This window comes from Lissotriton helveticus, chromosome 2_2, assembly GCF_964261635.1.
Source record: "Lissotriton helveticus chromosome 2_2, aLisHel1.1, whole genome shotgun sequence".
NCBI lineage: Eukaryota > Metazoa > Chordata > Amphibia > Caudata > Salamandridae > Lissotriton > Lissotriton helveticus.
In genome coordinates this window covers 516,644,694-516,667,147 of record NC_136060.1, presented here as the reverse complement: position 1 = coordinate 516,667,147, position 22,454 = coordinate 516,644,694, and the positions used below count along the sequence as shown (strand labels likewise).

The 22,454-nt window shown below is 50.0% G+C and overlaps 1 protein-coding gene across 4 annotated transcripts in view; it reads left to right on the top strand.

Annotated features, from left to right (window-relative positions):
• LOXL3 (lysyl oxidase like 3) overlaps positions 1–21,124 on the top strand; it is a 377,140-nt gene extending 356,016 nt beyond the window's left edge. For all 4 annotated transcript variants that reach the window (XM_078678827.1, XM_078678825.1, XM_078678824.1 and 1 more), the window contains 2 exons: positions 8,522–8,633; positions 19,184–21,124. In XM_078678827.1, the coding sequence (XP_078534953.1) occupies positions 8,522–8,633; positions 19,184–19,257 (186 nt within the window). In that variant the 3' untranslated portion in view covers positions 19,258–21,124. The remainder of the gene's footprint in view (positions 1–8,521; positions 8,634–19,183) is intronic.
• The last annotated feature ends 1,330 nt before the right edge of the window (positions 21,125–22,454 follow it).

The window sequence follows — 22,454 nt, the reverse complement described above, 5'->3', positions numbered from 1 at the left end:
GGTGATTTGTGTCTTGAGATCTGCTCAGTCTTTGCACCTATCCTCCATGAACCAAAGTCCATGTGTACTATGTGGAGGTATCAATATACCTGTCATTCCTTCTAACAACACCACCGTCTTTTCTTCTCCAAACTGTATGCAGCACTTAAGAAACTCCTTATTGTTGGAAGCTCGCCTTTTATGTAGTGTGAACAAAGAAAAACCAAAGGTGGTGATGGACGGAGCGTTGACAATACAAACACTCACTCCCAGTCAACTGATCTGGGTTTAATCCATCACCGTTCTTTAGCTCACTCCACCACCCCAGTTCAGACATGGCCATATGCAAATCAGAAGACATGGGAAGACATGGCTTGGCAGTTCAGGCTGGACTGTTCCCATGAGGCACAGGGTCAGACTGATTTGCATATGGCCATGTCTGAACTGGGGTGGCAGAGTGGGCTAAAGAACGGTGATGGATTAAACCCAGATCAGTTGAGTGGGGGTGAGTGCTTGTATTGTCAACGCTCCGTCCATCACCACCTTTGGTTTTGCTTTTATGTAGTGTGCCAATGTAGGGGTACACCATGCAGAAAGTCCAGACGACCCTTGTTGGTTTACAGACCTTTCTGTAATAATCCCAAGTGCTCTAGTTGTGGTAGTGTGTTCGAGCAGCTTTGGCTTATCAGAGGGGAGTGTTAAGCGTTTGTTGCACTCACGCAGTCAATAAATAGAACGCACACTAAATGAGAAATCCCAGACCAACTTAGAAAAACAAAAGTAGATTTTTACAGGGATTTAGACACCAAGGGCCATATTATCAAGAAAGGGCGATACATTATCGCCGCTTTTATCGGCAGGAAACTGCCGTTAAAGCGGTGATAATGGGCTTTATAATATGCCCTTGTGAATTCCCATGGCAGCCCAGGTTCTGGTGTTAACCTGGGCTTCTATGGGAATTCACATGGGCATATTATCAAGCCCATTATCGCAAATTTAGCGTCAGTTTCCTGCTGATAAAAGCGGCGATAATGTATCGCCCTTTCTTGATAATATGGCCCCAAGACCTTTAGAATAACTTTAGTACAATAAGAGATATCGTTTTTGGACGAAAATAGTAAAATAGTTCAAAGAACGGTTTTGAGGTACGCGCCTCAAACTCCACAACATTAACCAATGGGAGGAAAATCGCATGTAGCAAAACGATGAGAGCAGTCGGAGTTCAGAGGTGCCCTCTGGGGCGTAAGGTGCTGGGTCCAAGGTGCAAAGCTCCACCAGCAGCTTCAGCTTACCTGCCCTGGTGTGTCCGGGTGCAGAAGTACTGGCCATGATGGTAGCCTCGAGCGATACACCGGTAAAGTCAAGGGGACCTGAAACATGGAGGCTGCAGTGGGGGACTTTGGGACAAGCCGGGCTGAAGCCGAAAAGAGCCCAGGTCATGGGGACCCCTAGGCCAAGGGGACGCAGGCAATGGTCATGAAGTCGGGCTGGGGGGCTTGGGTGCAGAGGTGCTTGGCTGGCTGGCCACCTACGTTTGAGGCTCCCACGGTTGACAGACGATCTGCAGCGAAGGGAAAAACAAGACAGCAGGGCCACTCTGGTCGTGGGATTACATATGTCTGTGCAGCAGCAGTGGACATGTTCTGATGGCGTCAAACAATAACTGTGTGTATTGAGGCTTTTGTATAAACTCCAGTGCTCTGCAACTCTCAAGGTACTCCTTCACGCCTCGCTGGCACCCTAGAAGCACCTGGCACTGGACGGTGGAGCACAAGGCTCTTGAGAACGACGTCTTCCCCGTTCTCTCTTCAAGTCTGGTCTGCGAGCACACACGTGTGCTCGCAGACCAGACTTGAAGAGAGAACGGGAAAGAGAAGATGATGCAGGAGGGCAAGATTCAGGGGAGGTGGAACAAAGAAACATTGGGGCAGATTTACAAGCCCCCTTCATCACCAGTATGTCACTTTTCGTGGTGTACTGGTGGCGCACGGGGCTCTGCCATATTTACAAGGAAAGGAAAGGATAAGCCACCCTGCGTGACTTTTCCTCTCCCTGTAAATAAGACCCCTTCACACGCAGCACATTGCGTTGAAGGGGCGTTCCCTGAGTGTTGCTGTGGGTGTTCCCACGCGACACCCATGGAACAAGACACATCTCCAGATTTATGAGGAATCGAAAATCTGGAGATGCGTGTGAATGCTACGCCATCCTAGAGGTGGCGTAGCGAGGGGTAACAAGGAGAAATGTTTTTATTTCTCCTCGATTTTCCCTCTTTCAATGCGTGTTGCATTCTACAGCACGCATTGAAAGAGGAAAATGCCTGTAGTGATTGTTTTTGCGCAGAAAGGTGCCCCTTCCTGCACAAAAACAATCTCCCCACGACACAGGCATCCTTGCAACATGGTGCACTTGCTTGACCGGGAGGCCCTGGGCCTGACTTCCCTGAAACTACAACCACATTCAAGTACAGCAAAATAGTGGGAAACAGCCATTACAACGCAGTCATATCCACGCGTGGCCAAGACCACAATTCATTTACAATGAACGTTCCTTTATCACGCGTGTCCATTGCAACAAATCCTTTATCACGAAGATGCCTTTATCACGCATGCATTTACAATGAAATCGGCATGCGTAGTAAAGGCACGTGTGTGGTAAAGGATTTGTGGTAATGGACATGGCGGTTTCCTTGTAATGATGCATACCTGAGGTTAGATGAGTGGCCGGCCAGTAAGAATGGTACTGGAGACGGGGAGCACTCCTGACCACATTCATAGTTTCTGCGGCCCCTGAGGCAAACCTTGATGGATGCAGCCAGACGGCATGACTCGCCTCACGGAGCCATCTATACCAGTGGGAAATAATGCTGGTGAAATGCTCCACTGGATCTACAAGCGAGGTGAATGAAATGGATGTGTTAGTCGGATGATGGCTCACACAGCTGTAAGATGGAAGACAGACACACCACTGCCCAGGTCCTTCCAACCTCCAGAATCCCTGGAGGGGAGCTCCGGCCTGAGTCTGAGTTGTGCTTGTTGTATCTCCTGAACTCGCTCAACAACTTTGAAACCAAAATCGTAGAAAAGACCAATTCCTGGTGATATTGATGCCACCTCCTACTCACATGGCTGCTGGTGGTATTGAAGTCACCTCATACTCACATGACTGTCGTGGTATTCAGGCCACCTTGTACTCTCATGACTGCTGGTGGTATTGAAGTCCCCTCGTATGTTCGACTGCTGGTGGTATTGAGGTCACCTCATATGCTCGACTGCTGGTGGTATTGAGGTCCCCTCGTATGTTCGACTGCTGGTGGTATTGAGGTCACCTCATATGCTCGACTGCTGGTGGTATTGATGCCTCCTTGTACGCTTGACTGCTGGTGGTATTGAAGCCACCTCGTATGCTCGACTGCTGGTGGTATTGTAGTCACTTTGTACGCACACGACTGCTGGTTGTATTGAGGCCACCTCATGACTCTTTCATAAGGCACTGACCTTGGCTGATTGTCTAATGGGCATTAGCCCTCCTGGTGATTGATATCGAGAAGGCCTTCAGGTCGCTCTGGTGAGACCGCCTATTTGTGGTCTTAAAGAAAACCAACACCGGCCCTATTTCTCCTGTTTGCATCAGATTGACCAGGTCCATGAGGCGTAGAGGACTGATGGTTGAATCTCTCAAATGTTTGTTTAGATCTGCGTTTTGTTCCTTTCATGTGTGGGTTCAGACAGGAGGCTTTGGCTGTTCAGTCAGTGTTTTGTATCCTGTTTGTTCCATTCCTAAGCCATGTAGAAAAGTGATGACAAAGATCATTTTCCTAGTTTCTTGCAGCTTTTCTAAATTTCCGTCTATCTTGACTCCGGTCAGGAGAGAAGCCCTGGAGGCTGTGTTTGTGATGATAGTTGGTTGTGGTGCGGGGCAGGGTCAGCACATCTGTCCACAGGTTTCTTTCCAAAGTGTGTTCACCCTTCCATTAGTCTTGGGGTCACGGAGTGCATCAGGTTGGGTTTAGTATTCGGGTGTGAATGTTAGAGGAGTGTTTAGGGTTAGAGGCTGGGATACATTAGGATTAGAGATGGAGTTAGTGTTGGGGTACCGCGGTGCTTCAGGTCGGGGTTAATATTCTGGTGAAAATGTTGCAGAAGTATTTAGGGTTAGAGGTAAGGATACGTGTAGGTTCAGATATGGGGTTTGTGTCAGTACCGGGATTTTTCTCATTCTAGTTTTCTCTCTGAGGGTCCACCCAGTTTAAAAGAAGAAGGAGAAAGAAACACTTTAAAGATATAATTGAAGTTCATGACCAGGGAAAGACACAAGAATGATATGTGATGTTAAAGATTTGTTTCAGTGTTGTACCAGCTGTGGGTGCTCATCAGGAGAGGTGCACCCGGTACTAATCTGATGAACATACCAGGCAGGAGAAAGGTTTTCGAAACATTTCGCGGCGCTGTACGTGTTACGGGGTCCTACTCATCATGATAGATTATTGCTCTAGTTGTGAATGTCCATCCTTACTGAATGATTTCCCCATTTTGATATTTTTCTATACTTTGCGATCAGTAGCTGTGACTCCCGTTGTACCTACTTAAAAGAAGGCACATGAAAGGCTCAGTGACTGATACAGGCAACTCTATAAGCGTTTCATGATGGAACTGGAACTGGAACCAGCGTGCGGCCTCCAAAGCTGCTGTCATATGGTCCTAAGTTTGACAGCAATAGCCAGCCTGGCACTAAGAAGACCCCAACTGATGACATTAGGATCTTTTTGTTTTTAAAAAGATGCAATAAATCAAACAGGATTTCTAAAGCACTGCTTATCACACCAGAGGGTATCCAGGCACTGGTGGGGGCTGAGGGGGGGCAGGGATGCAGCTGCTGAGATGGATTAGCCGAAGGGCCAGGTCTACAGGTCCTTCCGTGAATGCGGGGGGGGCTCAAAAGAAGGAAGAGGAACGGTGATTGTGGGTTGGTTGGTGGAGGTTTACCAAGTGGTTGAGATACGCTGGTCCCGGCTGCTTCGTTCTGGATGATCTGGAGTCTGTTCAGTAGTTGAGAGGTGATTTACACTCAGAGGGACATTGCCAGAGTCCAGGAGGCTGGTGATGAGGGTCTGGGTGACGATGCGTCTGATGTCAAGGGAGCCATTTGAAGATGGTAATATGCAGGCAGAGGGTGAGAAAGCAAGAGGGTGAGACAGTCTTGATCTGTTTCCTCATTGAGAGTTTGCTGTTGATTATTTTTCCAAGGTTTTTTGCATGTGCTGTGTGTGGGTGCGGATGAGCTCCGTTGGCCACCAGGAGTCATCCCACAGGGAGTGGTTGCTCCTGAAGATGAGTGTTTCTGTTTTGTCTGTGTTGAGTTTGAGGCAGCTACTTTTCATCCAGCTTGCAACGCTGGTCATGCACCTGTGGAAGTCGAGTCTGAGGATGAGTGTTGTCCGCGTAGGAGATTATGTTCATGCCATGGCATCTGACTAGAGGTGCCATTTAAGTGTTGAAAAGGGTCAGGCTTAGAGAGGATACTTGTGGGACGCTGCACGTGATGTTTTTTGGTCCCAAGGTGAAAGGTCGGAGGCGTATGCTTTGAGTTCATCCAAAGAGGAAGGAGGAAACCCAATTGAGGGATTTTCCTTGGATCCCGATTTGGTGGAGACCATGTAGGAGGGTGTGGTGGGACACAGTGTTGAATACTGCGGAGAGATCGAGGAGGATCAGGCCGGCGGTCTCTCCCCTGTCCCGGATAGTTCTGATGTTGTCTGTGGCCGCAGTTAGAGCGGTCTCAGTGCGGGGGCTTGAGTGAAATCAGGATTGGTGTCCAGTGGGTTGTTTTTCTCCAGGTGGACAGTGAGTTGGGGGCTTACAACTTTCTTTAGCACCTTCGCTTGGAAAAGTAGTAGGGAGATAGAGCTGTCGTTTTTTAGGTCATTGGGGTCTGCAGTGGGCTTTTTATGGAGTGGTTTGATTTCTGTGTGTTTCCTTCCTTGAGGGCTGGAGGGAGCTGCAAAGGACGCTTTGATGATTGCGGTGAGATGCTTGCTGATGATGCTTTTCCTAGGTTGAACATGTGGTGGGGGCAGAGATCCTTGCAGGCTCCCAAGTGGATGGAGCCCACAATGGAGGCAGTTGTGTTTGTGGTGAGAGGGTCTCATGCATTTAGTGAGCTTTCATGGGGGTCGAGGTTGTTGAAGAGTGTAGAGCTTGGTTGTAGGGTTTGGGGAGCAGAGTTCTCATAGATGGTGGTGATTTTGGTGCAGAAGAAGTTGGCGAGTGTGTTGCAGAGATATTGCTAGGGGGTGATGATGATACAGACTAGCTCCTTGCTGTGGTTAGAGCTGGTGTCCAGGCAAAGGGCTAGGGTGCTCTTTTTGGCGGTTTTGAGTTGGAGGGGGTACCTGTTGAGGACTAGTTTGAAGTTGTTGCAGTCATTATCAGTTTTGCTAGAGCGCCAGATCCTCTCAAGCAACTTACAAGTGTGCTTGTGGGATTTGAGCTCTTGGGTGAACCAGCTGTGATGTTTGGAGGATCTGCCGGTCTTGGTGGGTTTAAGAGGGGTGACTCTGTTGATGCAGTTGTTTATCCATGTGCTGAAATGTCTGACTGCCGCCTCGAGGTCGGGGTGGCGTGGGAGGAAGAGGCTTTGGGGGCGTTGGTCCAGAGGTCGTCTGTTACTTTGCTCCAGCCTCTGTATTGGTGGGATAGGGGGGTGGTGGGTGTGGAGGGGGTGGTAGTGAGGTGGAAGTGGACAATGGAGGAGTGGTCGGACCAGGTGATTTCGGTGGCATGGCTGTATCGGATTCTGTCGTTGGCTGAGAATATGGGGTCCAGAGTGTGTCCAGCAATGTATGCTGGTCCTGTGACCAGTTGGGAGTGTCCGAGGGTTTTAAAGATCTCAAGTGGGTTGGTTGTGTTGGGGTCTTGGAGGTGGAAGTTAAGGTCCCCAAGGATGAGGAAGTCGTTGGAGCTGGGGGCTAATGATGTGATGAAGTCAGCGATAGATTTGCAGAAGGCTGGGTGTTGTCCTGGAGGGCTGTAGGCTAGGGTGCCTCTGGCCGTTGTTCTGCTGTTGGATTTGATCTAGAAGTTGAGGTGTTCCAAGAGGGGGGTGGAAGAGTCGGCGGTGGTTGTGCACTTGAGGGACGGTTTGTGGATGATGGCTACTCTACCACCTTTGTTGGTGCGGTCCTGGTGGATTATCTTGTATCCATGTGTTGTGGCGGCGGCGATGTTGGGTGCTGATGACGGGTTGAACCATGTCTCGGTGAGGAAGACGATATACGGCATGAGCGAGGTGATGGTGTCCCAGATCTCGCTGGTGTGTTTATGGAGTGATCGGGTGTTGATCAGCAGGCATTGGTGTTGATCTGTAGCTGTGGTGGTAGGTGGGGTTTCGGGAGCCAAGGGTTCTGTGCTGTAGCTGAATAGGCAGTAAAACTCACACACAAGAAAGGACTACAGTAACCCCCACCAATCTGGGGCTAGTAAGGGAGAAAACAGACAATGAGGGAAAAGAACGTCTACATTTCTGGTGGGTAACCCATTTAGTTGTTAAGATTGCCCTCACCCATTAGTAGTGGCATGCGTCATCATTGGGCCCTACTACACCATGCCGCAGACTAACGCTCATGGTGGAGCGCTGTTCAACAAAAGATGTAATTAGAACCGTATAGATGGGTACCACCGTACTTTAATATGGGGCCCGCTTGGCAGGATTAAAATCTAGCAGGTAGATTGGAGTATCTATGTCTCTTTTACCCAATGAATTTGTATCAACATGCTTCAGCCAAATCCAAATGACTCTACGGGTCAAATGGCCTTCATCAGGATACAGACCCCTTCTCATAAAGTCCCTTCCGTTCAATGTTAACATGGAAGGAATAGATTTTATAAGGCCATACTCGCGTGCCTGTTATATGCACCTGGGGCCACTGGATAATGGGCTGCGCAGCCAGAGTGGAGAGGCAAGTGCCTGCTTTATGCTCATGGGGCCACAGAATGATGGGAGGCGGTGTCACAGTGCAGAGAAGAGTGCCTGTTTGATGCACCTGGGGCCGCAGGATGATAGAGCCGAGTGCCTGTTTGATGCACCTGGGGCCATCTTATGATAGAGCCAAGTGCCTGTTTGATGCACCTGGGGCCACCGTATAATAGAGCCGAGTGCCTGTTTGATGCACCTGGGGCCACCGTATGATAGAGCCGAGTGCCTGTTTGATGCACCTGGGGCCACCGTATGATAGAGCCGAGTGCCTGTTTTATGCATCTGCAGTGTGTAAAGTCAAGTTATTCAACCCAGTATTCCTCACAGTTACTGTTCTATTTTTAGTGATGGAAACAGAAAGATGCAAACTTTTTCTCTGTTGCCGATGCGTAATATCTGAAAATAAAGCACTAATATCAGATTAAATGCCCTGCAGACACATAAAAACAGATGCTTGGCTCTGCGCTGCGCCAGAAGAGCTCATCGTGCAGCGGCCCCTGGATTCCCTTGTGAACGACACCCCAGTTTTTGATGCTCTCCTCACAAACTCTCCTTCTCTGGTCCACAGGTTGTCATCAACCCCAACTTTGAGGTGGCCGAGAGCGACTTTACCAACAACGCCATGAAGTGCAACTGCAAATACGACGGGCACCGCATCTGGGTGCACAACTGCCACATAGGTAAGTGGACGCGGGGCGTGGGGACCTCTGGGCAGGGCGAGAGGTCACGTGATGACCCTGATGCATCACTGACCAGTACATCTGTATCGCTCACTTACGCTGCAATCCTGTAAATTGGGAAGTCCCAAAGCTGCGAATGGCCATGAGAGAGCCAGACTTAGAGCATCATTGAGTTTTTAGGGTCTTTCAGTAGCCCTGGTGGGAACAGGGAAGCCTGATGGTGTCTGGGAAATGTCCACAGATTAAGTCCAAAGAGGGAGAAACGTCATTCCTGGTGTAGTGTACATACTCAAGGGAACAAGGATGCCTTTATCAAATGACCCGAGGGATGTAAGTAACTGTGGGGGGCATTAATCATCCATAAGATGCAGGACCCATTTAAAACTATGATTCTAGCCTCAAGCGCAGGCGTGTCAGTAGGGTATGGTCTTCTTCCTCTGGCCATTGAAGGGTCTACGGGGCTTTAAATCAAATCAAATCAAGGACAATTGTATGGCGCACATATCACTCGGAAGTCCCATGGCGCCTGCAGACGACTCTGATAAGATACTTGCTTTTATTTGTCAAATAGCCAAGATTTAAATTTTTTCGAAAACAGCTGTGATCTGAGATGGTGCGTAGGTGAAGAGGGAGTTTGACACACTTGAAGAGCTCTCAGTACTAGAAGATCCACTACTACAAGACATGACGCTGCAGTGCCGGGCGGGTGTCCCAGCAGTACACAACTAACATGTGTTTGCAGAACACCCTTATAAGGGAAACATCTTTAACAACGCGGTCCGTACACCGCAATGCTGTTACATCGCGGTCGTTACAACGACCGCATGTAACAACGCTATGCCATTACAACGCAAGTCTTTACATCGACTTGCGCTAGATGGCGTGCTAACATTAAAAATGGTGTAGTTTACTATCCCAACACCTTCCCTACTGATAAGTGGACTGGAGTTGGAATAGTAAATTACACTTTTTTAATGTTAGCACGCCACCTAGCGCAAGTCGATGTAAAGACGTGCGTTGTAAAGGCATAGCGTGGTAACATGCAGTCGTTGTAACGACTGCGATGTAACAGCACGCATTGTAATAACACGCGTTGTTACATCATACATCCCCCTTATAATGCATCTGCAGAGGCGTATGTCTCAATCCTGCCGGTCAGAGGTTGAGGGGCTTTGGCAGAGCTGATGATTGTACTGAACCTGAGTAGCAGCTAATGTGACATGTCAGGACAGAGGTACAGTACAGGAGAAGCGATGAGTTGACAGGTTAGGACTGAGGTGCAGAACATGCGTAGCAATGAGAGTGACTACCAAGTTACTTACCTTCGGTAACACCCTGTATGGTGGATACTTTATTTACCCGCAGATTCCTCCCCTTGTGAATACCCTGCAGGTGCCAGGCTGGACCTGGAGATTGTTTTCAGCATTGTCCTGCGCACCAGTAGGTGGTGTCGTGCAGCTCCGCATCAACTCCGCCCATCCCAGAAGAGACGCCAGAGCTGCATAAAAGCCCCGCCCCTGCCCGCTGATATCAGTTTCTTTCGTGACTCTGGCCACGCCCTCAGATGCTGATCTCAACAAACAATCAGATGTGGCAGGGCAGATTTACAGATTGCTAAAAGAGTCCATTCCACAAACCTGGGCGTTGGAGAGGCAGAGAGCAATCTGCAGTTAGAGTATCCACCAGAAAGAGCATTACCGAAGGTTAGTACATTGTTCTTGAGATAGTTTCTGCTACCTCAGCTTGTGAATAGATACCAAAGCAATTCATTCTAAGGTGGTGCGTCTGTGGAACGGCTCACACAACAAAGGCCAGCAGAACGGAATGGTCAAAGTGCCCCATCCGCCGGACCTGGCTGTCAAGGCAATAGTGCTTCGTGAATGTGTGCACAGATACACAAATTGAGGCCAGACAGATGCCCAGAACAGGTGCTCTACACAAGCACGCATTCGTAGTCGCCTTGGCTCTGGGCGAATGAGCCCTCGGACCCTCCAGGAGCCGCTTCTTAGCCAGCACGTAGCAGATCTTGATTCAAAGGGCTATCTACCTGGATATGGCCCTTGTCTGCACGGCCTTGCCCTTCTTTGCCCCAGCGAACCCCACAAAGAGCTGATCGTCCACTCGTTGACCCTCAGTACGATGCCTCACATGTAAGGGTCTTCTGGTGTCCAGACAACGAAGGTTTTCCCTCCTCTTTGGAGGGGTAAAGTGGAGATAAAAATGCTAATGGATGATGGATTGTTCGACATGAAAAAGCATCAAAGCCAAAGGTGAGAACAAAAAACTGAAAATACTCCTGACCGACCTTGAACAGAAGGTGACGCCTGCGGGACTGCAGGACTGGTTGTGAAGAATAAGCATCCTGCAGATCCAATGCTCCCCTCCAGCCTTCTGGACTCAGGGCAGATACAACCTGGGCCAATGGGAGCATCTGAAATTTACTCTTTTTCAAGAGGGTGAAGATCTAATACAGGACAAGTTGGCACCAAGAAATGATGGGAGTAGCATCTGATGCTCGGGTCCTCTCTCTGGTTCCTTTATCCAAAAGAGCCTGGACCTTCTGTCGCAAAATAGACAAACAGTCCTTTGAAAGCTGATTGGATGCCACCATCCTCCAACCCCCTCCATCCTCTTCAGTTTCCTAGCTGGCAGGATCGTAGGTAAAGAATTGGGATTGACTCTGCTAGTGGAGGCTTGTACCGCAAGGCTCTTTGAAGTAGAGCGCTGCACAGGGAAGGCAGGGTCACCAGGGGCGGCTTATGCTGCTGTGTCACTTGTCTATTCACTGGTGGCACGAACAAAGTTTTGCCCGAATGCCTACGAGGGTGTCAGTCGGCGACTCATTGTAAATGTAATGTAAATGTAAATTGATACTTGTATAGCGCGCTACTCACCCGCAAGGGTCTCAAGGCGCTTGTACGAATACCGCTGTGGAACCCATCCTGGCTTTCCCTGTGAGGTGTCCACTCCTGGGCACCCCCAAGGTGGAGGCCAGGCATCCTTAGTGTTGTGGGGGCCGTTGTGGAGGTTAAGCAAGCTATTGCCCAGAGTTGCAGAGTGGGACTTCATGATTAGAATAGGCACCGAGGCGAGAATTATCAGGTCCGTGGAATTTCGAGCCCAAGACCCGCCGAGGCGGGGAATTGAACCCTGGTCCCGGGCTAGACCTCTGCATGAGGGTCTGCCGCTCTAACCATTGAGCCACACTTCTCATTAAAGGTGACAGAGGTTCTGTGAAAAAGTATTGAGGTTGTAGGACCTCGTGAGCATGTTCAACAGACTGTACTTTCAGAACCAGGAGTTCGGGTGCCCTTAGAATAACTGTGACGAAGGAACAAACTGCCACAGCAGGACAGGGGGAGACATCCAGCCCTGTGTCAGGGGACACGCCGGGCCTACTGGCCTCCTGTTGATCCACATAGAAAGTTTCTTCATTGTGTTGTAGGGAAAAATCAATTCCAGCATCGCTGTCATCACGATTGTTAGAAATGGGGATCGCTGGTTGGCTAAGGCTTGCGCCAAAGCCGGGCAGAGACCACCACTCTAGTTAGGGCTTGGGAGTCACATGCCAAAGATAACCCCTGCTCACCCCCTTGGTAGCTTAGCACGAGCAGTCAGACTTATCCTGGTGGCGATGTGTAAAGTATTTGCACAACACACACAGTAACAACATACTAGGCACACCACAAAAGGAACTCCACACAAGGTTATATATAAATAGCCTTTGTATTATAATAAAAACACATCAGATAGTAATCACACAATATACACTGTGCCAACTGGCACAGCCAATATTTACAAGGGATTATTTACACAGGACAGGGCCACGTGAGCCACGGTCAGAATTAGCACTCGGTAAAGAAATAGTAAAAGTAAGAATATATATGAACTCAGAACACATCAGAACAGGCACAGTAGCACATAAGGCGAGAACTCTATTCTGCGCCAACCTCATAAGCCTAAATCTAGTAGGCCACAACTCCTAAACATAACTTGCATCAGGAAATAAACTTAGTAACATAACCTGCAGTAGGGAATAAATCAAACCTAGACCACAGTAGAGAAATAAAACAGTAGGTAAACCCTAGTAAGCATAAAAGCACATCTATGAGCATAAATCAAGGTGCATAAATCATTCTACAAACATTACATCTCCTAGCACCTATAAAAAGTACACTAGGGCCTTGCGCCCTGCAAACCTTAGTCCCCTGGGCCAACTGGCCATCTATAAGGGGCTCCAATGCCCTCTGTCCATAGTCAGGGCGCGCTGCCAGTGCAGCGACAGTCACGGGGGTGCACTTGGCGCAAACCTAAACGTGGCAGCTGCCCACTACTTGCTGAGCAGCTGGGAGTCTCAATGAAGGCCTAAACGTTGCAGCTGGCACTAAGTGCTGAGCAGCTGTGCAGGCCGAGATGGGGCAAAGGAGTGCGTCTCACTCCTGGGTTCAAAAGCATGTCCCCTAAAATAAAGTAAGGCCTTAACGGTGCAGCTGCCCACTACTTGCTGGGCAGCTGAAGAACATTCAAATGAGGAATGGGCTCAGTGGCCCTTGGCATAAATGTGCAACACGTGGAGCCATCTAGGTTCCAAAAATAAAGTATGTCCCTGGGAGCACTCGGGCTCCTGAAATAACTATGCGACCCCTATAGAAAGGAACTGGCCCCAAGGCACGGGGGAGCGCACTGGAGCTATAAGTCAATATGCACCTGGTGGAGCCACGAGGCTCTAGAAATTATGATGCAAAACAGAACTAGCCCCCGGTGAACTGTGGGGCCCATAAGTCAAAGAACTCGCCCCCAACGTTGGAGCGCACTGGCGCTGTAGATAGAACATGCTCACGAGGTGGGAGCGGCCCTCTGCCATCCGGGGCCGCTCTAAATGCACAACCATACGGTGCCTCGATCAGGCACCAACCCTCGGCCACACGGAGCCCCCCCCAGCCCTTGCTCACTCACGGGGGCTGCTCCTCTCTGGCGGGAGCTCTTCCTCGTGCTTGGTGCCGGCCTGCAGGGCTTCCCTTCTCCTCACGGAAACCCTGTGCAGCCAGAAGGCGCCCCCAACTTCACCCAGGCCCCCTCATGGGACCCGGGGCTTCTCTACTCCGGCCGCTACCGCGGGGCTCTCCCACCAGCACGGAGCCCCGCATCAGAGCATCCTGCCGGTCTCTTCTGCTTCTGCATCACAGCGTGGGGAAGCCCTCAAGGATGGGCCAATCCCCGGGCTGCACACTGATGATGCTGCGGGAGTCTCGGCCGCTGGGGTCAATCCCAGTGCGGCCCAAGAATGACGACAGCGGCTCTCCCCTCGGCTCAAACCTGGCCTCAGTGCCGCGGCGGTGATCTTTTCTCGGGGTCAAAAACGAGGGGTAGGCTCCCTCGAGATCGAAAATAAAGTTAGTATGCGGGGTGGGCACCCGCTAGGACTCTAATAAGCGGGGTGGGCACCCGCAGTCATTATTGCATAAAAACAAAGACGCAGGGTGGGCACCTGCGCACTGGGCATAATCAAATAAGCGGGGTAGGCACCCGCGCTGCCATTATAGATGCAGCAAGGAGGGATAGGCTCCCTCAATATAAGAGGTCAATTAGGTAAAGCGCTCCCAGGTGCTAAGGGTAGAAGGCACCCAGTTTGAAGGAGCCAAAAGGAGCAAAATAGAGCAGGAGGGTCCTGGGGCATAGCAGGTCCAGGAAGAAGGGTCCCAATGAGTCCTCCAGGCATCCAGGGACTGGGCAGGGCCCAGGGAGGAAAGCCTTCCCCTGAGCCTCAGCAGCAGCACGCCCCTGGTAGATTCAAGTCCACAAACAAGAACCTCTTCTTGGGGTCACAACCCTTCCTTTTATACAGCTAAATCCTTTGTCCTCAAAGGTGCAGGCAAGGGGAGAACCAGATACAACTGGTTCTGGAGCACTTTGTTTTGCTCAGCTCCCCTCTCTATTCACAAGACAGGCCAGGGACATCACACACACCACAGGGGGTGGAGCCAGCATTGTGAGGGGAAAGCCCAGCCCTATTCAGGTCCCAGGTGCAACTCCTCCCTCCCATCTTCATGCAGATCTCCTCATTCACCACCGGGCAGACCCATCCTGACTCCTGGAGCCAGGCACACCAGCCAGCTCCAGCCAATCACAAGCCAGACAGGCAATTCACATCTCACTGCACACAGAAATGCCAACTTGGCACTTCTCCACTAGACACATAAATCCGCACACATCATCGGTCAGCATTTACTCTCACGAGTCCGCACATACCAAACTCGCACCTGCACTCCTCACACATCAGGAATTACCATGGACACACACATTCCCCATGCATTCCTAAGGGAGGGCAGACCATCTCACCACATGCACTCAGAGTGCGCACGCACCTCTACACTTCGCTACCGTGCTAAAGTACGCAGAGGCCTAAAATCGCTACCACCATGCCAGAGGCTAAAGGCAAACAGTCTAGGGGTGAACCTGCCAAAAAGGCCCAAGTCCAACAACGATCATCAACAAATGCAGGTTGGCTCTGATCAGACTCTGTCCCAAAGAATTGCTATAGTACTGAAGGGAGGCGTCAAGGGAAAGGCATTGCCCTGTCTCAGTCAGAAGGAACAGGGGCCAGGAACGCAGGAACTGAAGTTGCGCGCTGCTTAATTTGAGATCAAGACTGATCTGGCTTGGTATCAAAGAGAACTATGGGCAAGAGGTCCTCTGTCAACATTGGTAGCATTGGTGCCACCATCGAAGGAGCAAGACCAGGTGTGGATTGTGGCATTGGGCGTGGGATTGGCCTTCTGTACCCATTGAGTGGACCTGCAATGGGTACAGAAGGCATAGTCGGCACTGAGGGTGGACATGCCGGTGGTATCCCAGCTGGAGACCTCCATGATTCTGTGGAGTACAAAGGTGCACCAAAGGGACACAGTAAGGTGCCAAAGATGCAAAGCCTGGCATCCTTAAACACCTCAGTTATCAGTGCTGTTGCTGATGGACCCAGAAGCTCAGGTTGCATCGGAATAAGCTGCGGAATTGGTTCCTCAGCAGGGGACCGGGAACTTGGCAGTGATGTCCATGCAACTTCTCAGAAGAGTGGCGGAGCTGGGATGAGGCCTGCTTGAACTTTTTATATTTTTTTCTGCGATTTACATTCACCTGGAATTTCAGAGTGTGACGATGGCCTGTCACAGGACTGGCCACGAGAGCCAGAACGTGTCCTCGTCTTCGAGCAAGAGAAGCATTTTTGTGATTTCCAATGATGTTCAGCAACGTACACCTTGGCTTTGCAGTCCTGGATCGCCTTCAGATTAATCAGGGTATACTTCCCGCACAACTTGGAGTCATGGCCCAATGCCCCTGGGGCTACGTCACAGGCATCTATTTGGGACAAACCGTACAAGGTTTAAAGCCTGTGGTTTTAGAAAGTGACATCTCCCTTGCACGCTGGAAAATGAGAACAAAAGAACCTGTCCACTGACTAGCAAAGAGAGACAGGTCAGGACTGAGGTACAGAACAGGAGTAGCAATGAGAGCGACAGGTCAGGACTGAGGTACAGAACAGGAGTAGCAATTAGAGCGACAGGTCAGGACTGCAGTACAGAGCACAAAGAGGAATACAGGCAGTGATGTATAGGTTTCCGTATGGTAGTAATCAACACCAATTTGTGATCAGCAGGTGTTACATATCACTGCTGATGAGGGATAAGGTGCATTGGCAGAGCTGTGCATGTATGTTCATGGTACGTCAGGGCTGTAGAGCATTGGCTGAGCTGTGCATGTATCCTCATAGTATGTCGAGGATAAGGTGCACTGGAAGAGCTCTGCATGTGTCCTCATGGCATGCGTCAGGGCTAAGGTGCATTGGCAGAGCTGTGCGTGTGTCCTCATGGTACATGTTAGGGCTGAGGTGCACTGGCAGAGCTGTACATGTGTCCTCATGATACACGTCACACTTTGGCTGAGCTGTACGTGTATCCTCATGGTACACATCAGGGCTAAGGTGCATTGGCAGAGCTGTACATGTGTCCTCATGATACACGTCAGGGCTGAGGTGCCACAGACACCAGCGTCTGCATCCACGAAAAAACTGGTCCAGAATCACCGACAACCAGCTCACCTCCTCACTCAGCAACTCCACCCCAACCAGCGCGAAAAACGATGACCCCAACACCGCAGCCCGAACCCTGCACAATGGATCGCCAAAAGCGCCAACACCATAGCCCCCCTCAAGAAAACCAACAACACCCACACCAAGAAAGCGAGATGGTTCACCACCGAACTTCGAGAGTCCAGATGTACTTGCCGCCACCTCGAAAAGACCTGGAACACCAGCTCCACAGAAACACACAACAACTTCAGAGCCGCCACCAACACCCACCACCAACTCATCAGAAAAATGAGAAATAAAGTGATTGAAAACAGAATCTCCACACTCGCACACAACAGCAAAGAACTCTTCAACATCAAGGAGTTTGCCCAAACCACCACCGGGTCGAATGACATTCCCCCCTCACTAGACCTCTGCGACAAACTCAGCACCTTCTTGCACCACAAAATCAAGAGAATCTACGACAACTTCGACAAAGACAACCAACACACGGGGCCCCCACCTACCCACCCCGAAGCCAGGGATTGACAACCGGACAGCCCTCACCACCAAAGACACACTGAAGACGATGAAGTCAATCCACTCCGAGGCACCCACGGACCCCTGCCCCACCACATCTTCAACAGAGCCGCCAACACCATCGCACCCATGCTCTGCCACATCATCAACCACTCCCTCTCGACCGCCTCGTTCCCCGATGACTGGAAACACGCCAAGATCAACCCCCTCCTGAAGAAACCCTCAGCAGACCCCACCGACCTCAAAAACTACAGACCCATCTCCCTGCTCCCATTCCCTGGGAAAGTCATCGGGAAAGCCATCAACAGCCAACTCGCCGTTTTCATCAAAGAGCACAACATCCTCGACTCCTCCCAATCCGGATTCAGAAAAAAATACAGCATGGAAACCGCCCTCCTCGCCCCAACAGACGACATCCGCACCCTATTGGACAAAGGAGAAACAGTAGCCCTCATCCTCCTCGACCTCTCAGCAGCGTTCGACACTGTCTCCCACCACATCCTAATACGCAGACTCCACGATGCAGGGATCCAGGACAAGGCCCTCGACTGGATCCACTCCTTACTCTCTGGCAGAACGCAGCGGGTCAGACTCCCCCCTTTCCTCTCTGACCCTACACTGACCACCTGCGGAGTCCCTCGGGGGTCCTCCCTCAGCCCTACACTCTTGAACATCTACATGGCTCCGCTCGCCCCCATCTTCAGAACCTATGGACTCAACATTGTGTCATACGCAGACGACACCCAACTCATCCTCTCCCTATCCAACGAACCCAACACCGCCAGACACAACTTTCGTGAAGGCATGGAAGCCGTCGCCAAATGGATGTAAAACAGCTGCCTACAACTAAACACCAACAAAACAGAAGTACTCATCATGGGCCCAAAGCCTGACACATGGAACGACACCTGGTAGCCCCCGCCCTCGGAAGCCCGCCCAGCCCCACTGGCCACGCACGTGACTGGGAATCATCCAAGACTCTGAGTTCAAAATGGACCGCCAGATCAACCCCGTCTCGTCCTCCTGCTTCCACACCCTCCGCCTCCTATGTAAGACCTTCAAATGGATCCCCCTCGAACACAGAAAGACTGTCACTCACGACTTGGTCACCAGCAGACTCGACTTCGGCAACACACTCTACGCCGGAATAAACAAAAACCTCACCCGCCAGCTACAGAACATCCAGAACGCCGCTGCAAGCCTGGTCCTTGACCTGCCAAGACACTGCCACATCTCCCAGCACCTGCGCACACTCCACTGACTCCCCATCAAAGCAAGAGTAACCTTCAAGATGCTCACCCCCGCTCACAAGACCCTCCACAACACCGGACCAGCATACCTGAACAGCCGACTCAAATTCCACATACCCCAAAGGACCCTACGATCAGCCCAGCTCTCCTACACCGTGGTCCCCTGCACCAGAAAGACCAGATCGTGAGGCCGCTCCTTCTACTTCCGCGCGGCCAGAGCCTGGAACGACCACCTCAGACAGATAACATCGCTCCCCATCTTCGCAAGAAACTTCAAAACCTGGCTCTTCCAACAGACCCCCTCCTTGATAGACCGGAACCTGCGACCCCCACCCCACCCCAGCACCTTGAGATCCCTAAGGGTGAGTAGCGCGCTTATCAAATGCCTGATTGATTGATTGTATCATCGTGATTCACGTAAGGGTTGAGGTGCATAACAGAGCTGTGCATGTATCCTCATGGTACATGTCAGGGCTGAGGTGCATTGGCAGAGCTGTACATGTATGTTCATGGTACGTCAGGGCGGAGGTGCATTGGCAGAGCTGTGCATGTATTCTCATGGTATGTCAGGGCTGAGGTGCATTGGCAGGCATTTGGTTGATAAGGTTAAACAGGCGGTGAGCTCAGGTAAAGCTTGGTGGGGCACAACCTGTGGTGGCCACTAACTGATTCTGGTTTTCACTTTGCTTTTACAGGTGACGCCTTCAGCGAAGAAGCAAACAAGCGATTCGAACAGTACCCGGGCCAGCTCAATAACCAGATTGTATAACAACAGTGTCTATGGTCATCTACAACGTCCAACCCTGACATCCCTCACTCCTGGCTCGCGTTCTGCTCCAGAACACATCCTCCTTCCCCCCACCCCACATCATACTCCTTTCTCAGGCTCCTTCCCAGGGACCAAAGAGTGGCCTAAGCCAGCAGCCAGCAGCCATCTACAGGCCAACGCAGGACGCATCGAGAGTCAGTGGCGGATACTCACCAAGAGGCCAAAGTGTGGAGCATGTGGAGGGAGCGGAAGAGATTCTAGGTTTCGCTGCTTGACCCCGTGCTCCGCTCCAGGTCCAGAGTCCTGGTCTTCAGGGAGACTCTCGCACTGCACAACAAACGCCCATGTTCCATTGCGTTTCCTGACACTCGCGCCTACACTCTGCTTTCTATCCTGACAAGTGATATCTGCTCCATTGGTTGTCATTTAATTTGGTCTGTGATCTAGATCTTATCATATTCCTTGGGGTTCTACTAATATGTAGTCTCAACCGTCAGCGGCACTATTCTATCTCCAGACCTTTAGAGTTTTGCTCCAATTATGTCTTTATTGAGCCGATCAGTCCACGTTCCATCCCCGAGATTCCTAACCCGGTCACCGTTCCATCTCAAGTGCTGTCCATCAAAGCCAGGGTATGCCTCGCCAAGATCACAGCTTTATCACTAATCGTGATCACACAGGTCCATGATCTATCTCATATCACAATCACATGAACCCATGCTCCATCTCATATCACAATCACATGAACCCATGCTCCATCTCTAATCATGATCACATGGACCCATGCTCTATCTCTAATCACCATCACATGGACCCATGCTCTATCCCTAATCACCATCACATGGGCCCATGCTCTATCTCTAATCACCATCACATGGACCCATGCTCTATCTCTAATCATGATCACATGGACCCATGCTCTATCTCTAATCACCATCACATGGACCCATGCTTTATCTCTAATCATGATCACATGGACCCATGCTTATCTCTAATCATGATCACATACGCCCATGCTCTATCTCTAATCACCATCACATTAGGGAAGAGGTGTGGCGCCGCGGCCAGGGCGGCTGACGCTGGAATCTGGGGACCACGGTTCGATCCCCGGCTCCGGCGGCAGATTAGCCCAGCACCATGTGACTCTGGGCAATAGCTCGCTTAATCTTCCCGACGGCCCCCCAGCGCCTAGAGACCCTTACGGGTGATTGTGCGCTTTACAAATGTGGACTTTACTTTACTTTTTATGAACCCATGCTCTATCTCTAATCACCATCACATGAACCCATGCTCTATCTCTAATCACCATCACATGGACCCATGCTCTATCTCTAATCACTATCACATGGACCCATGCTCTATCTCTAATCATGATCACATGGACCCATGCTCTATCTCTAATCACCATAACATTAACCCATGCTCTATCTCTAATCACCATCACATGAACCCATGCTCTATCTCTAATCACCATCACATGGACCCATGCTCTATCTCTAATCACCATCACATGGACCCATGCTCTATCTCTAATCATGATCACATGGACCCATGCTCTATCTCTAATCACCATCACATGGACCCATGCTCTATCTCTAATCACCATAACATTAACCCATGCTCTATCTCTAATCACCATCACATGAACCCATGCTCTATCTCTAATCACCATCACATGGACCCATGCTCTATCTCTAATCACCATCACATGGACCCATGCTCCATCTCTAATCATGATCACATGGACCCATGCTCTATCTCTAATCACCATCACATGGACCCATGCTCTATCTCTAATCACCATCACATGGACCCATGCTCTATCTCTAATCACCATCACATGGACCCATGCTTTATCTCTAATCATGATCACATACGCCCATGCTCTATCTCTAATCACTATCACATACGCCCATGCTCTATCTCTAATCACCATCACATGGACCCATGCTCTATCTCTAATCATGATCACATACGCCCATGCTCTATCTCTAATCACCATCACATGGACCCATGCTTTATCTCTAATCATGATCACATACGCCCATGCTCTATCTCTAATCATGATCACATACGCCCATGCTCTATCTCTAATCACTATCACATGGACCCATGCTTTATCTCTAATCATGATCACATACGCCCATGCTCTATCTCTAATCATGATCACATACGCCCATGCTCTATCTCTAATCACTATCACATGGACCCGTGCTCTATCTCTAATCACTATCACATGGACCCATGCTCTATCTCTAATCATGATCACATGGACCCATGCTCTATCTCTAATCACCATCACATGGACCCATGCTTATCTCTAATCATGATCACATACGCCCATGCTCTATCTCTAATCACTATCACATGGACCCGTGCTCGATCTCTAATCACTATCACATGGACCCATGCTCTATCTCTAATCATGATCACATGGACCCATGCTCTAGCTCTAATCACCATCACATGGACCCATGCTCTATCTCTAATCACCATCACATGAACCCATGCTCTATCTCTAATCACCATCACATGGACCCATGCTCTATCTCTAATCATGATCACATGGACCCATGCTCTATCTCTAATCATGATCACATGGACCCATGCTCTATCTCTAATCATGATCACATGGACCCATGCTTTATCTCTAATCATGATCACATGGACCCATGCTCTATCTCTAATCATGATCACATACGCCCATGCTCTATCTCTAATCACTATCACATGGACCCGTGCTCTATCTCTAATCACTATCACATGGACCCATGCTCTATCTCTAATCATGATCACATGGACCCATGCTCTATCTCTAATCACCATCACATGGACCCATGCTCTATCTCTAATCATGATCACATACGCCCATGCTCTATCTCTAATCATGATCACATACGCCCATGCTCTATCTCTAATCATGATCACATACGCCCATGCTCTATCTCTAATCACGATCACATGGACCCATGCTCTATCTCTAATCATGATCACATACGCCCATGCTCTATCTCTAATCACTATCACATGGACCCATGCTCTATCTCTAATCATGATCACATACGCCCATGCTCTATCTCTAATCATGATCACATACGCCCATGCTCTATCTCTAATCACTATCACATACGCCCATGCTCTATCTCTAATCACTATCACATGGACCCATGCTCTATCTCTAATCATGATCACATACG